General features: G+C 42.1%; 1 protein-coding gene across 1 annotated transcript; it reads right to left on the bottom strand.

The window, feature by feature from the left end:
• Nucleotides 1–218: 218 nt before the first annotated feature.
• Nucleotides 219–12409, bottom strand: LOC115159167 (activated RNA polymerase II transcriptional coactivator p15). The gene is made up of 5 exons (XM_029708625.1): nucleotides 12257–12409; nucleotides 10114–10195; nucleotides 8303–8431; nucleotides 988–1096; nucleotides 219–612 (listed from the first exon to the last, which is right to left on the bottom strand). Exons 2-5 carry the CDS (start codon nucleotides 10192–10194, stop codon nucleotides 533–535), a joined length of 399 nt encoding a protein of 132 aa, XP_029564485.1. The 5' UTR covers nucleotide 10195; nucleotides 12257–12409; the 3' UTR covers nucleotides 219–532.
• Between the last annotated feature and the right edge of the window lie 3787 nt (nucleotides 12410–16196).

Here is a 16196-nt window from a genome sequence, read left to right as displayed (position 1 = left end):
TGGTTCCTCTTTTATCTGTATTTATACCATTCTCTTGTACATTTTACATTTTAGTCATTTAGCAGACGCTCTTATCCAGAGCGACTTACAGTAGTATGCTTTTAATAGAGATGATGAAATCGAGATATATCTGGAGAACAGTCAAACATCCTCATTTACAAGCTGACATACAGAAGTGATACAAACTACTGTAATAATAAAAACATTTCAACAAAATGTTGTCCCTTTAAATGGCTTTTATTGATTACTTATTATAGCAAACCCAATAAGACAAACACACACATACGGCTACATCTGAAGCACTCAACAAGCATAACATACATTGGGTTTTCAAACACAGCACAAGAAGAAGTAAACAGAAACTTAAAGCTTAAAATATACACAATGTTGTCTTGGTCGGTCACTTAAAAAATGTGGGTCTCTTCCTTTAAAAATGTTTCAATAACAATATAAAAAATGGTGGGAAAGTTAACAACAAAAACAGAATGTATGGTTGTGGATGGTAAATCCCAGGCAGCCAGATGCCTCCCTCTTATATCGCCTTCACAGCGTCGTCTATCTCAGAGATTTGATCCTTCAGCTGGTTCCACTGCTCTGGGTTTAGTGAGATACCTGGGCACGGAACAGAGGAAAGTTGGACAGAGGAAAGTAAACTGACCTAGGTTCAGTTAATGAATCCAGAAAAGTAGCGTCACTGGGCTTGATGTCAAACATGGGTGCAGTGTGTCTCGGTATAGAGGTGGAAAAATACACATAGAAATTATGATTACACTTAACATTTGTTATCCTTTTAAAAATGTTTGTAAAGGGCTTATGGAGCTGATAAATCATTAAAAAAAATCAGTTTTAACTCATTGTTTGAAGCACCGAAACGACGATAAAACTATTTCAAACAATGATTCATCATTCCAAATCCATATGTGTGTTTGCAGAGTGACGGCATGACGGTGGGCTCAGGGGCCAGGGTCCTGCTGTGACGGATCTTACCTTTCCTGCCCGGCTTCATCTCTCCCTCCTGGTCCATCCAGTACTCACGGATGTCGATCAGACACTTCCCTTTGAATTCACGAACACTCACATACCTCATCTTCCCAATCTGAAATGAAAAACAAAGATGCACGTGAAGACAACCATATCGCAGACCTTCCAACTTTGAACCGTTTTTACGAGTACCACATCAGCGCAACGGCGGCCCCCACCAGCCCCCATGCGCGCAACACCCACACTCCTAAAATCATGGGCAAATGCACTAATTTCTTATTGACCTAATAATGATATTGGCAGAAGACCGTCTCAGCAGGAACGGTAGCCTACAAGGTGTCCGTATTACCGCCACATTGGCAGTCAGGAGTCACGACCTCAGTCAAATTCCATGTGACCGCTGAGACACCGTAGAGCTCGGATGCCCCTGATGGTCATTAGTAGAATACCAAACGTGCTAACTGCCAGTTGCTAACGGCCTGGTACTCAGCAATCCATTGTCCCTGTAATCGCTCTGGCATCAATGCAAAGCGACCGAAAAATCCTATCAAACTCTTCATGAGAGCCTTGGCTTTCAAAGTTTGAGCGGAATAGGATGACCTGTAGCTCAGGTAGCGCCAGCTCCTCATAGCTGGTTGATGCAATGTCCCTGTCGTGCGACATATCTATAAGGCTATGCCATGCAATTGAGTGACAAAAGAATGGGACTGACGAAGTGTGTGCAGCCTGCACAAGAAACAGAGCAGAGCAGTTCCCTTTCATGAAACTTTTTTTTTTTTTTTATCATAAATTTGTCACATCATGCAGCCTTGGAATGTATTACAAATCAAAACATATAGCCTAACGTTTGTATCACAACAAAAGTTTCATTAAAAAAAACTAAATGAAGCACGTAGGAGCACAGTGAAGCACCTGTTTGTTAACCGCTCAACACAGAATAGCCACGTGCGCACACTCCCTCAGAAATCATTTGGGGGGGAAAAAATAGCCTTTCTATTTTATTCAGCTATGTTCATTGTATTTTTCTTATCATAAAATATAAAGTAATGCCACAGGAATTATAAGCAAATCGTGTCTGCTAAATGAACTAGTGTAGCCCACAGCATGGCCAGATCAGGACCTAACATAAATGACAACTCAAGAATATGCTATTCTGTTCTTCTAAATTAGGCTACATTTTTTTCATATCATAAAGTTTCTTTATCCCTGCCTAAAATAAAGATTGGATTTACTGTGATGGTGTAGGCTATATTAAATGGATCTATTACTTTAAAAAAAAAATGGATGTAGGCTTGATGTTCCAAAAGGTTCGCATCGGTGGCTCGTAGGCTATGCGTGGAAGCCGGAGAAGCTAAACATGTTTATGTTAGTTAACGGTCAGTTACCGTGAGACCGGCAGTTATTTGAATGACAAATCACCGGCTGACAAAATTTCATGACCGCCCCAGACCTGGGCTACACTCTCAGAAAAAAAAAGGTTCCAAAAGAGTTCTTCAGCTGTCCCCATAGGAGAAAGCTTTTTGGTTCCATGTACCAGGAACCAGAAGGGTTCTACCTGGAAGAAAAAAAGCTTTCTCCAATGGGGACAACTGAATAACCCTTTTATGTTCTAGAGAGCACCTTTTTTCGAAGAATGTACATCGAGTTATAATTTCAAATGAATAGGTGCCTTTATGTGGATAGTGAATTGACAATGTAAACTGTCTTCCAAATTTTGTTTGGGGAGAAAATCTGAATAATTCAATTACTGGATACAATGCAGTAGTCTAACTTACTGTAGGCTATTTGGAATATGAAACAACTGAACTAGACCTACTGTATATGAACTTGTTTCAGGATCTCCATCCCGGACCTAATCCATCAAGTTAGGTTTGACTTCTAGGTTACCATTCATTCAACATGCCTTATTGTCATTGGTGACAAACCATTCATGAGGCAAAGTTGTTCGTCAACTGAAATCACAACAAGTGACTTTAAAGTTTCAGCATGTTGGAAAAGATGGCTCTTTGAAACTAGTTGTCTTCGGTGATGCTTCGCTAGGGAACCTTACAGATGGAGACACACAACTCGTTTCAAAGAGTCATCTTTTCCAACATGATGAAACTTTAAAGTCACTTGTTGTGATTTCAGTTGACGAACAACTTTGTTTGCCTCATGAATGGTTTGTACAGTGGCGTGTTTTGTGTTAGATGCCAAGTTGTTTTGTGTTAGATGCCAAGTTGCAACCATCAGGTCTACTTTGTCTCTGGAATTAAGTTTCCATTTTTTCTGGCAGATCACTGTCATCAGCAATCTGAGTGACTCTGAGGCATATGTCAGTGAGTCTTTTGGGAGTTCTTTAGCAGCCAGCTCCTCAAAACCTCTAGATGTGCTTTAGGCACTATTCCAGTTAAGGATTATTTAAGGGTACACACCCACCTTGTTGAGACACATTTTTGGCCAATGTCTTTGACTTCCTCAAACACTAAATTTTTCCTCTAATTACTGAGCTCATCTAGCTTAGCTGAGTCAAATGACACATCCTTTGTTTCAAGTACATCATCATTTTGAATGTCATTCTGTTTTTCTCAATTTTCCATTGGTTCAATTCTGAGATGATCTACAAGTGACAGGTCAGCTGACCCTGTTGTACCAGAAGGTGTAGCTGGTTCAGAGTACTGCAAGTTGTACCAGTTCTGGTGTTTTCTTTTTGCTTTTCCTGCTCGTCCAATGACGGTTGCTGTATGTGGAATACCACTTTCTCTGTCCATGTACACTGCTCAAAAAAATAAAGGGAACACTTAAACAACACAATGTAACTCCAAGTCAATCACACTTCTGTGAAATCAAACTGTCCACTTAGGAAGCAACACTGATTGACAATAAATTTCACATGCTGTTGTGCAAATGGAATAGACAATGGGTGGAAATTATAGGCAATTAGCAAGACACCCCCAATAAAGGAGTGGTTCTGCAGGTGGTGACCACAGACCACTTCTCAGTTCCTATGCTTTCTGGCTGATGTTTTGGTCACTTTTGAATGCTGGCGGTGCTTTCACTCTAGTGGTAGCATGAGACGGAGTCTACAACCCACACAAGTGGCTCAGGTAGTGCAGCTCATCCAGGATGGCACATCAATGCGAGCTGTGGCAAGAAGGTTTGTTGTGTCTGTCAGCGTAGTGTCCAGAGCATGGAGGCGCTACCAGGAGACAGGCCAGTACATCAGGAGACGTGGAGGAGGCCGTAGGAGGGCAACAACCCAGCAGCAGGACCGCTACCTCCGCCTTTGTGCAAGGAGGAGCAGGAGAAGCACTGCCAGAGCCCTGCAAAATGACCTCCAGCAGGCCACAAATGTGCATGTGTCTGCTCAAATGGTCAGAAACAGACTCCATGAGGGTGGTATGAGGGCCCGACGTCCACAGGTGCTTACAGCCCAACACCGTGCAGGACGTTTGGCATTTGCCAGAGAACACCAAGATTGGCAAATTCGACACTGGCGCCCTGTGCTCTTCACAGATGAAAGCAGGTTCACACTGAGCACATGTGACAGACGTGACAGAGTCTGGAGACGCCGTGGAGAACGTTCTGCTGCCTGCAACATCCTCCAGCATGACCGGTTTGGCGGTGGGTCAGTCATGGTGTGGGGTAGCATTTCTTTGGGGGGGCCGCACAGCCCTCCATGTGCTCGCCAGAGGTAGCCTGACTGCCATTAGGTACCGAGATGAGACCATATGCTGGTGCGGTTGGCCCTGGGTTCCTCCTAAGGCAAGACAATGCTAGACCTCATGTGGCTGGAGTGTGTCAGCAGTTCCTGCAAGAGGAAGGCATTGATGCTATGGACTGGCCCGCCCCTTCCCCAGACCTGAATCCAATTGATCACATCTGGGACATCATGTCTCGCTCCATCCACCAACGCCACGTTGCACCACAGACTGTCCAGGAGTTGGCGGATGCTTTAGCCCAGGTCTGGGAGGAGATCCCTCAGGAGACCATCCGCCACCTCATCAGGAGCATGCCCAGGTGTTGTAGGGAGGTCATACAGGCACGTGGAGGCCACACACACTACTGAGCCTCATTTTGACTTGTTTTAAGGACATTACATCAAAGTTGGATCAGCCTGTAGTGTGGTTTTCCACTTTAATTTTGAGTGCGACTCCAAATCCAGACCTCCATGGGTTGATAAATTGGATTTCCATTGATTATTTTTGTGTGATTTTGTTGTCAGCACATTCAACTATGTAAAGAAAAAACTATTTAATAAGATTATTTATTTCATTCAGATCTAGGATGCGTTGTTTAAGTGTTCCCTTTATTTTTTTGAGCAGTATATTTAACAGTTTGTCCAGTTTTCTGATTAGAACAACCATGTCGTCTTAACACGTGGCTGTTGTTGAATGTTTTCCTCATTTGAACGCTCAACAGTATTATCTGTGGCATGGTTGAAGGCCTCTGCTCAATTTCCTGTGTCAGTTTCAGTGTCCATATCATTGGATGCGTCATCTGGTAGGTTTGTGTCTGTTACTGTGTCCTTTTCATTAGGAGACTGATTCTCAGCAACAGCCCCTCTATCTTGTTGATCATTTACTTTCCGCAATCTTGAGTGATGCACCCTGACCATGGTGCCTCTGTGCCTCACAAATGACAGTCAACTTGTTTGTAGTACACTTTGTTTCCAGTTTCGTACTTCTCATCGGTGGGTCGTCGCTGTTTACGCAGAGCCCTGCGAATTCTCTCTGAGCACTCTGCTTCAGTGAACGCTTTTCTCGCTGCATGTAGTGCTGAAAGGTGCTGTCCCACCCATGCACTCACGCTGGTCCCTTCTAGTGCTGGTGGCTTGTCAACCAATACAGAGGGAAGATTAGGGTTCTGCCCAAACACTAGTTGGTATGGGCTGTAATCATGAACAATGTGCAGCGAGTTTTTTGCCATCAAAGCCCAATCTATGGCTGTTTTCCAGTCACATTCATTGCCTTGCTTCACTTTCAGCATGATCTCTGTGAGTGTTTGATTGTGTCTCTCCAGAAGTCCATTGCTCCATGGACTGTATGCAGCAGTTGTCTTTACTTCCATGTTGAATTTCGCTGCCATTTCTCTTATTTTCATTATTATTGAATTCTCCTCCATTGTCACTGTACCATTTCTGGGGAGGGCCATGCACACTTACCCAGGAATGCATGAAGTGCTTGACGATGTCACTGGGTTTCTTTGTATTCACAATGCTTCCAGCGCTGAAGCGTGTGAAGTGGTCAATTATGTGAAGGTACAACACACTTGGTCCTAACTCATGTAGATCTACAACCACTGTTTCATTGTACTTGGAAGCTAGTGGCAAACCAACAGCTGGTTTGGGCTTAGGTTTACTGTATTTTGACATGTCTCACAACTGTTAAATATCTGCTGTAGAATGGAAATACTCTCATCATCATTATTCCCTGAACCGTTGAGTAATTTCTGAAGTCTGTCAACTGTAGAATGTCCAAACTGTTTGTGAAGCTTTAACAATACTTTGTGTTTTTCTTTTGTGTTTATGTTCTCTGTGACTGTCAGAATCTCCATGTGCTCTGTGTCCATTAGAATCTAATTTTTACATGGACTCTCTGTGATGTCTTTGTCTAAAATGTTCACACAATAGTGGCCTGAGGTAGTAAGTTCAAGAGTCACTGGTTGTTTAAACATCACTGCCTTGTCATTTTTTATGTCTAGTACAGCCCCTGCCTTCTTGAGGGAAGCTTTGCTTAATAGTAAGGGGACATCTGTAGGGAACACCTCTGTTTCAATGTGACACTTAGTCTGACCAATGTTTGCTGGTATCTTAACTCTCTTGGTAGAATGGACGATTCTCCCATCTCCAAATTTCAAAGCGCTGTTGCTTGGTGTGTCAATCATATTTTGTACTTCTTTCATATTTAGTTCACTGACATGGCTATCAAGCCATTTTGCACCACACACTGTCCGTGTCCATGCAGTATCAATCACAGCAGATCCTAAGGATTCAACTATAAAAATCTCAGTATCAGAAGCAGATTCGTTTGAAAACAGTGTAATGTTACACTGCTCTCTCTCTGTGTTTACATTTTCCTCTGTTAATTTAACTTGTTCATTTTTATGAGGACAGTCTTTAACCCAATGGTAAGTGCTTTGACAAATAGCACATTTCGATCTCCTTCCATATTTGTCCAGTGGATTTGTGCCGGGCAATGGCACCCTCTTCTGGTTGTCTTGAGAACGTGACTTGTTGGCCCCCTTTTCTCTGCTGCTCAGTGTAATATGCTGCGCTACTCACTTGCATTCCATCTGTTATTGGCGCGACAGACGTCAATAACATTATTATTTAGTGCCGACCTCATTGACGCAAAAGTCAGCACAGTACAAGCAGTCAAAGCCAACTGTTTCTCCCTACCATCTAGACAGGCAGTATCTAGCAACTTGAAAGCTAACACTGCATCTGGGAGAACCATGTCGTACTTGCGCATCCTATTGTACCTCTGTTCGAAATCAATGATGTAGTCCGTCATTGCAACCAAAATATCTCCCGTAACACTGTCAAAGTTTGAATATGCCTCGTAGGCACGGTCTTTCTCTTTAAGAAATACAGAATCCAGTGCTCTGATCAAAGTTCCCATACCGTCATCCTTGTTCAAATCCTCAACGGATATTTCCAGTGCTGTATCTCTCGCTCTTCCCTCGAGCGATAATACCACCGCAAGTGCTTGCTTTTTCACGTCCAGATTAGTAACCCGTGTCCAGATTCCAAGTTCATTTTTCCAACTTTCGTACGACCTCTTCTCGTCGAAGCGAGGTGGCACATTGTAGTTATTAAACATCCTCTGCTACCAATGTTAACTCGAAATGACACAACGGCAAGGTTCCAGTTTAACAAAGTTTACTATACCGTATGAACACACTACAAGGTAGCCATCGCACACCAGGCTAGGTCCATCAACAGAAAGCGTTCCCGCGCAGGCGCACTCTTGACAGAGTGATAGCCCCGTAATAACAGGGATACTTAAAACATGAACTTAACAGATAGTACTGCGACTACGGGGCGGACGGAGCGGAGAGCTAGAGATGTTTCTCCTTGCCCGTCCTCCAATTGTCTCAGCTCCAACTTCAGACAGTTGAGTCAAAAACCACAACGTGCAAACTAGAAGCCTATTTTTTGTGTTTTAGGGTCATTTTTCATACCAGCATGCTTTGACCTCAAATTTCATCCATGGTATGCAAAAGGTCTGATATCGACATGCAACTAATGTTGCATCTTTTGTACTGGGGATGGACTGACACGGTGTCCTTCTGTGCTGGAGTCTGGTCGAGCAGCAACACAGAGCTCGGATCTCCTTACCTGGAACTTGTTGTCATCCTTGTCCTTGTTGCCGCTTCCCTTGGAGGTTCCACCAGGTTTGGAACTCTCCCCCCCTTTCGGTTTCTTAGCTGCTGGTTTCTCTGGGGCTGCTTGCTTTCTCTTCTTGGCCTACAACAGGGGTTCATTTCGACACATATAAAAATGGACTTTCTCTTCTGTGAGTACAAAAGTCAACCTCTGATTATAATACGAACTGTAGCAGGTTAACGTTTTTCGTCATGAATCTTGTTCTGGAGGCAGCTCTGCAGTGGTCACTAGCTGGCAAGGCCACAAAGTCATGAAATCTGAATTTAAACTTTACCCTAGCTTTAACCCTAACCACACTGCTCACCCTAACAGCTAACCATAACCTTAAATTATGACCAAAAGGCACATTTTTGTTTTCATGAATTTTTACAATATAGCCCTTTTTTTTTTACTTTGCAGATGGCCTATCTAGCGGATATCGCTCAGTTCTGCCTCAAGGACAGGACTCATCCCAATAAACGTCAACCTGCTTTGGGCTCCCGAGTGGCGCAGCGGGATAAGGCACTGCATCTCAGTGTGAGAGGCGTCATTACAGATACCCTAGTTTGAATCCAGGCTATATCACAACAGGCCGTGATTGGGAGTCACATAGGGCGACGCACAATTGGCCCAGCGTCGTCCCTGTTTGGCCGGCATTGTAAATAAGAATTTGTTCTTCACTGACTTGCCTAGTTAAATAAAGGATACATTTAAAAAAATCTAATATATTCAGCTATACAAAAACACAGCTTTGAATCTACGTACACTACCGTTTCAAAGTATGGGGTGACTTAGAAATGTCCTTGTTCTTGAAAGAAAAACATTTTTTTTTGCTATTAAAATAACATCAAATTGATCAGAAATACAGTGTAGACATTGTTAATGTTGTAAATGACTATTGTAGCTGGAAACAGCTGATTTTTGATGGAATATCTACATAGGCGTACAGAGGCCCATTATCAGCAACCATCACTCCTGTGTTCCAATGGCACAGTGTTAGCTAATTCAAGTTTATCATTTTAAAAGGCTAGTTGATCATTAGAAAACCCTTTTGGTTAGAGCCAGTTTGCGCTGTTCTGTGAAGAGAGTAGTACACAGCGTTGTACGAGATCTTCAGTTTCGTGGCAATTTCTCGCATGGAATAGCCTTCATTTCTCAGAACAAGAATAGACTGACGAGTTTCAGAAGAAAGTTATTTGTTTCTGGCCATTTTGAGCCTGTAATCGAACCCACAAATGCTGATGCTCCAGATACTCAACTAGTCTAAAGAACCCCAGTTTTATTGCTTCTTTAATGAGAACAACAGTTTTCAGCTGTGCTAACATAATTGCAAAAGGGTTTTCTAATGATCAATTAGCCTTTGGATTAGCTAACACAATGTGCCATTGGAACACAGGAGTGATGGTTGCTGATAATGGGCCTCTGTAAGCCTATGTAGATATTCCATTAAAAAACAGCCGTTTCCAGCTACAATAGTCATTTACAACATTAACAATATCTACACTGTATTTCTGATCAATTTCATGCTAATTTGTAAGTCGCTCTGGATAAGAGCGTCTGCTAAATGACTTAAATGTAAATGTATTTTAATAGACTTTTTTGTTGTTGTTGCTTTTCTTTCAAAAACAAGGACATTTATTTCTAAGTGAACCCAAACTTTTGAACGGTAGTGTATATCTGAGCATTTTGAAATATTTGTGTCCTTTTCAGTTCTTTTGACGGAAACACAATGTCTTTACTTTGTGGCTTTGGATACAACACAGGAGCAGGGGGTGTCTGTTTACCTTGGTCTCAGCCTCACTGTCTGAGTCACTGGCACTGGCACTGCCAGAAGTAGATGACAGAACTTCCTTTGACTTGGGCATCCTGGAAAAAGATGATGCAACGACTGAATGAATACCATATTTTCGTAAGACTTCAATGCACAATGTTATCAAAATAAATCTACATACCGAAGTGCATGATTTTGTGCTATTGCAGTGTAACCTCTGATAATCTGCTTTATTATGTCTGTTTGTTACTGTGTGCAATGCATTATACAATAGTTAGCAGATTAATGATTATCAGTGACCTAGTCTATAATGCACTCTTAGAAAAAAGGTGCTAAGTAGAACCATACAGGATTCTTCGGTTTGTCCCCATAGGGGAACCCTTTTTAGTGCTGGGTAGAACCCTAGCTAGAACCCTCTATGTACGGTTCCTCAAAGAGCCCCATGTATATGGTTCTACCTAGAACAATAACCATTTTGTAATCTAAAGGTTCTTCCTGGAACCGTCTATGAACGATTCCACCAGCTTTACCAACCTTTAAAATGGTATTATTTAGGACAAAACATTACATTTATCATCAGGCCTTTCTTTGAGGACCTAGTCAAAGATTTGTATAACTTAACCAAGATAAACCACACCCTGTCGTTTCAAATGGGAACAAATGAGCCATAGTGGGCAGAACAAGCAAGGAGATTGGCAGAGTCAAGCACGAGCTAGCGAAATCCTATTGGCGCATTCTAGCATGCATTTGCATATTTCCATTGGGGAACGCCTACTCTGTAAAGTGCATGTGTGTAATAACTCAATTTTCCTTTGAACTCCTTCTAAACAACCCAACTTCGGCAAAGGATAAAGTCTACAAAACTTTGTCCACTGTTCGTAACAGATTGTAGTTTTGGGAACCGAAAACTGTATTGAGATCAAATGCTTAATCGATGAGTAAATTAACAGAATGTCGGCCAAAATCCATCTCGTTCCATCACTGCCGGCCCCTGGCTTCGTCTTGCTACCATATTTGACGGTGAGTGTAAACGCCAACCGGGTGCTTCACATTTATACATCCGTTGAAATATCTGTCTCATTGTTCTATCCGTGGCCTAGTTATACTCTGACACAGTGGTGTTAGGAATCTCCTGGTTTACAGGCCACATCAGGCCTTCAGGTCACATTATGCGGGTTTGCAAAGTGATGTGTATTTCCTATTGGAATCCAGCCTGAGTTAGCATATCCAGTAAGTGGAATTGTTAATCCCCCACAACCTGCATTCAGAATGACTGCCAGGGTAGGGAAAACTGAATACTGAGACTACCTCAATCATCTAAACTGGAACAACCATCTAAGTAACGGGTGCCATAAAACCAACAGATTGGATTAGTTTAGAAAATTGTATGTTATTTATCTTTGTGTAGCATAAAATGTATTAACCAATCATGTTGGGAGATTTTCAGAATTGTTTGTTTTACTGTAAAATATGTTTTTGCATGCAAACCATATTTTACAGTAAAACAAACAATTCTGAAAATCTCCCTACATTCTGGGAAACATAGATGGTTCTATGTAGAACCCTTCATGCCTTCCAAAAAAACATCCAAGAACCCTTTCTTCCAAAAACGGTTCTTAGGATGTTAAATGTTTCAGATAGAACACTTTGCCTAACAAAGCATCCTTGTCTTCCAAAAGGGGGTCTCATCAAAATGGTTATTGATTGAACCCTATCCCTCCGCAATGAACCCTTTACTACAGGTAGATAGATAGATGATGTAAAACAACTGATGTCGATATATACAGAAATCTATAACATTTCCACTGGACATTTTCCTACCTAAAAAAATTGCTACACGGTTCCCTCACGCTGATTCAGATGTAGTCCACGTGACCACCGAATATGTAAGTTCAAGTAATTTTTATGTTTATTATTACCATTTGCAATCTAGGACTGATTCGCTCGAATTATTGCACAGCTCGTCGAGCTGCTGTAGAAAATAGCACGCGCATACTCTGGTTAGGTAGGCCTGAATTAACCAATAATTCAACAATGTATCACGATCAATCGAGTTTGTAAAGTTCTTGCAGCACGGTTACAATGTTGCATTTAGGTTTGCACCATTGTTTGCTGCAGCTAGAAAATCTACATAGTAACAACAATACAGTACTTACGTGCAATATTTCACTGTATTGAGCTCGAGTGTCGTGTACGCGGATACTGTGAAGGCGCGAGATAAAGGCCTGCAAATCAATAATTTCTTGTCTTGTCAGAACCTGCGCTGTTTACCAAATCTTCCTTTCAAATGAACTGGACGAAGTGAAATCAGCACGAGGCTTTCTTCCTGTTCATGTGATCTAGAAATCAGTGGCGCAAGTTTACTGCAGCTTCGATGCATCCGGAGGTAAACGGTAGTTGTGGGAAATGGTGTTCCCTGATTGTGCTCCTGCTTTACCGTTAAAGGCGCTGCATGGTCAATTATATGTTTTTATTTTACAAGGCAGTTAAGAACAAATTCTTATTTACAATGACGGTCTAGGAATAGAGGCAGAACGACAGAAGTTTACCATGTCAGCTCAGGGATTCGATCTGATAACCTTTCAGTTACTGGCCCAACACTCTAACCACCAGGTTAGCTGCCGCCCCATGTGTCTGCATTTGCGGTGATATGGCCTCTGCATAAATCAGGGCATTCATGCTTCTTGAGATTCGCCGATCAGCGCAGAGCTGTCGTAAAGGAAGTTGACAAGGAAGTGAGTTTGTGTTTATACAGGACCTGCAGCACTCACCTACCGTCAACCAATCATGTCAATGGAGAGCTATTCGGAGACCTCCTCATTGTTACAACATTTGAGACGGTACAGAGCTAAATTTGGCCTCTGCGTGCTACATGTACAGTCTTTATGCCATTACATAAAACGTATGTCTACAGAAAGTCTCTGCACTGTCAGAAAGCATACATTTGGTAACAGTTCAAAAAAATAAAAATGCATACATTTTGGCAATCATTATGAAAGTAATAGGGCCTGAATTATTCTATCAATGACCTTGTAATAGACTTGTAGTAGCAGCACATAATAAATAATAATTTGGTGGGTGCTTATATTTGTCAAATTTCACACACATGTATGAATTGGATTTTTTGCATATTCCAACTCGCTCCTACGACACATTCAGAGAGTGAGGTCATAGCCAGGGTCAGCAATTATCAATGGCGACCTTGGAGCAATTAGGGTTAAATGCCTTGCTCAAGGGCACATCAACAGAATGTTTACCTTATCAGCTCTGGGGTTTGAACTAGCGACCTTTCGGTTTGTGACCCAAAGTTCTAACTGCTAGGCTACCTGTCATGTTCTGTGAAGTACAGTATATAATGTGATACAGAATACTGTGTGATAGTCTTATATTCACTACAAACACATTTCCTTTGCATCAGTTCATTATAAAACTAAAGGTAAAAAAATGATAGCATTTAAAAAAAATAATTCATAAGCAGAAGCATGTTTGCTCCAACTCTAATGTGAAACGGCGCAGGTCCTAATCCAGGCACTTGTCATCTCCCGTCTGGATTACTGCAACTCCCTGTTGGCGGGGCTCCCTGCCTGTGCCATTAAACCCCTACAACTCATCCAGAACGCCGCAGCCCGTCTGGTGTTCAACCTTCCCAAGTTCTCTCACGTCACCCCGCTCCTCCGCACACTCCACTGGCTTCCAGTTGAAGCTCGCATCTGCTACAAGACCATGGTGCTTGCCTACGGAGCTGTGAGGGGAACGGCACCTCCGTACCTTCAGGCTCTGATCAGGCCCTACACCCAAACAAGGGCACTGCGTTCATCCACCTCTGGCCTGCTGGCCCCCCTACCTCTGCCCTGCAAGGCCCCCCGACTTCTGCGGAAGCACAGTTCCCGCTCAGCCCAGTCAAAACTGTTCGCTGCTCTGGCACCCCAATGGTGGAACAAGCTCCCTCACGACGCCAGGACAGCGGAGTCAATCACCACCTTCCGGAGACACCTGAAACCCCACCTCTTTAAGGAATACCTGGGATAGGATAAAGCAATCCTTCTAAACCCCCCCCCCCCCCCCAAAAAAAAGATATAGATGTACTATTGTAAAGTGGTTGTTCCACTGGATATCATAAGGTGAATCCACCAATTTGTAAGTCGCTCTGGATAAGAGCGTCTGCTAAATGACGTAAATGTAAATGTAAACATCCTCTAAAATCTTCCTTGACACACTGTTTAGGATGTGTCATAAAGTACACGTAGTTGACCTTAAGGAAAGATAAGATGATTCTGCTAAGTGCCTTGGAACAATGGTTTATTGGGCCTCTGGGTTCAACCAAGGGTCATATTCTTTAGGCACCAAACGGAAAGAAAACAGACTGAAACAGGGAGGGACTAGCTGAACTTGTCCAATAAGAAACTCTTGTTTTCATTTTCTGTTGCAAAACGTTTTGCTACAGTGTGCATCAATGAATATGACACAGGAGTCAGCTGACAACAGGTGCACTCATTGCAGACACTGTAGAACTGTACAGTACTTCCCCACATCTGATAGGCACGCCCACAATACAGGACAAACCTGTTAGTCACTGCTATTACTGTTGTGACCAGGGATATGAGAACACTCACGATAGGAGGGAAATTATGTCCACATCAGTTCTGAATTTGGTGCAAGTGCAGGCCTTTGAAACATATGTAATATTGTTTGAAAACCCATAAGCAGTGAGTGCCCTGGCCTGAAATAAACCTAAAAAAAATTACATATTTGGGGAACTAGCCTAGGGTCAAATATGCTCCGTAATGTTCATTAGAAACAAACTGCCAATCAATATTGCACAATCTAGCCTTATCAATCATCGTTTGACATTTTATCAATTGAGGTATGTTCCAATCACAGGTGAACTGTTTCATAAGACATGGACAGATGCTCCTGTCCTGTGTTGTTATTCCGTCTATCAATGAGTACATCGAGCAAACCAATTAATCTTAACAACTGTTTTACGTAAGTGTGCAAGCTTTCTCCCAGTGATATCAATCAAATAACATGTTGTGTCCTAACCCAGCATGCTATTAATTGCAGGTGTGGTGTTTCTAACATACACAGCGTCACTTTTGACAGATTATGTTGACAGATTTGATGGACTGTCGCTTGCTGCGGTGGAAAGTGTACTGTGCCAGTCAACTTTCAAGTGGAGACCAAGAGAATATCCCTAATTTACATTTTCCAATATTCCATTTAATTTGGTAACTGTCTAGTATTTTATGAATCAATATTTCAGATATTTATGAGTATCTTTTTGTTCCACAAAATAATATAAAATAGTGTAACTATCTATAGTCCTTTATTCATCTTTACTTGGGTAATTGATCAGTGAGGGCCAAAGGAATATCCAGAAGTAGTTTATGGATAGTGTAATGTATGATTTTTTTCTAGGCCCACCCCACGAACTTCCTAGTGAATTAGCCTACAATGATAATCAGCTGCCTATTTGATTGCAAAGTAATCTTTGAGGAAACACAGCACACAACATTGTAATAAAAAACGAGGACTGAGCATAACTGTAAAACAGCAGCTGATTAGGAGGCGAGACTTGCACAAGGGATCCACAATTTACGTCACCAAGGCTATATAACGAAGTTAACTTCTGACTTTAGCAGAAACCTCACTGCTGACTGATAAGCCTTACAGAGCTTCATAAATTCGGATACTCAATCGACTCTGTACCACAAGCACAACATAACTCTGGAAGAGCTCAACAAAGAAACAGAACGCAAGTCCAATCAATATGACTGGAAAAGGTAATTCATATTTCTGCTATTTGATTTTGTACAAATGAGACATTATCCTATGCTAAACTGACCGACTAAACGATTACTTTCTTTTCTCTCCAGATCTAACTGCCGTTCTGGACTGTGCACATCAGCTGCGTAAAGTTGGAGACGGCCTCGCTAGTGACGTCCTGGACTGGAGATCCAAATTGTTGGAAATATTGACAACCCATTACAAGAACATAATCAAAGTGAAGTGAGGAACTTCAACCCACTCACTGAAGATCACGGAAACAAGAAGACGGAATACTACCTCGTGCCTGAGGGCAACGGTTTTGTTAAC

Source organism: Salmo trutta, chromosome 23, assembly GCF_901001165.1.
Source record: "Salmo trutta chromosome 23, fSalTru1.1, whole genome shotgun sequence".
In the NCBI taxonomy this organism is placed as follows: domain Eukaryota; kingdom Metazoa; phylum Chordata; class Actinopteri; order Salmoniformes; family Salmonidae; genus Salmo; species Salmo trutta.
The sequence above is the reverse complement of the archived record's forward strand: the minus strand, read 5'-3'. Positions and strand labels throughout refer to the sequence as shown.

Bases quoted from the DNA above. Each gene is read 5' to 3' on its own strand.
- LOC115159167 (XM_029708625.1), bottom strand. From the start codon at position 10,194: ATGCCCAAGTCAAAGGAAGTTCTGTCATCTACTTCTGGCAGTGCCAGT. The intron at 1,097-8,302 runs GTAAGGAGATCC...TTTTCATTTCAG, and splicing joins AGGATGACAACAAGTTCCAG to ATTGGGAAGATGAGGTATGT. The intron at 613-987 runs GTAAGATCCGTC...TTCCGTGCCCAG, and splicing joins GATGAAGCCGGGCAGGAAAG to GTATCTCACTAAACCCAGAG.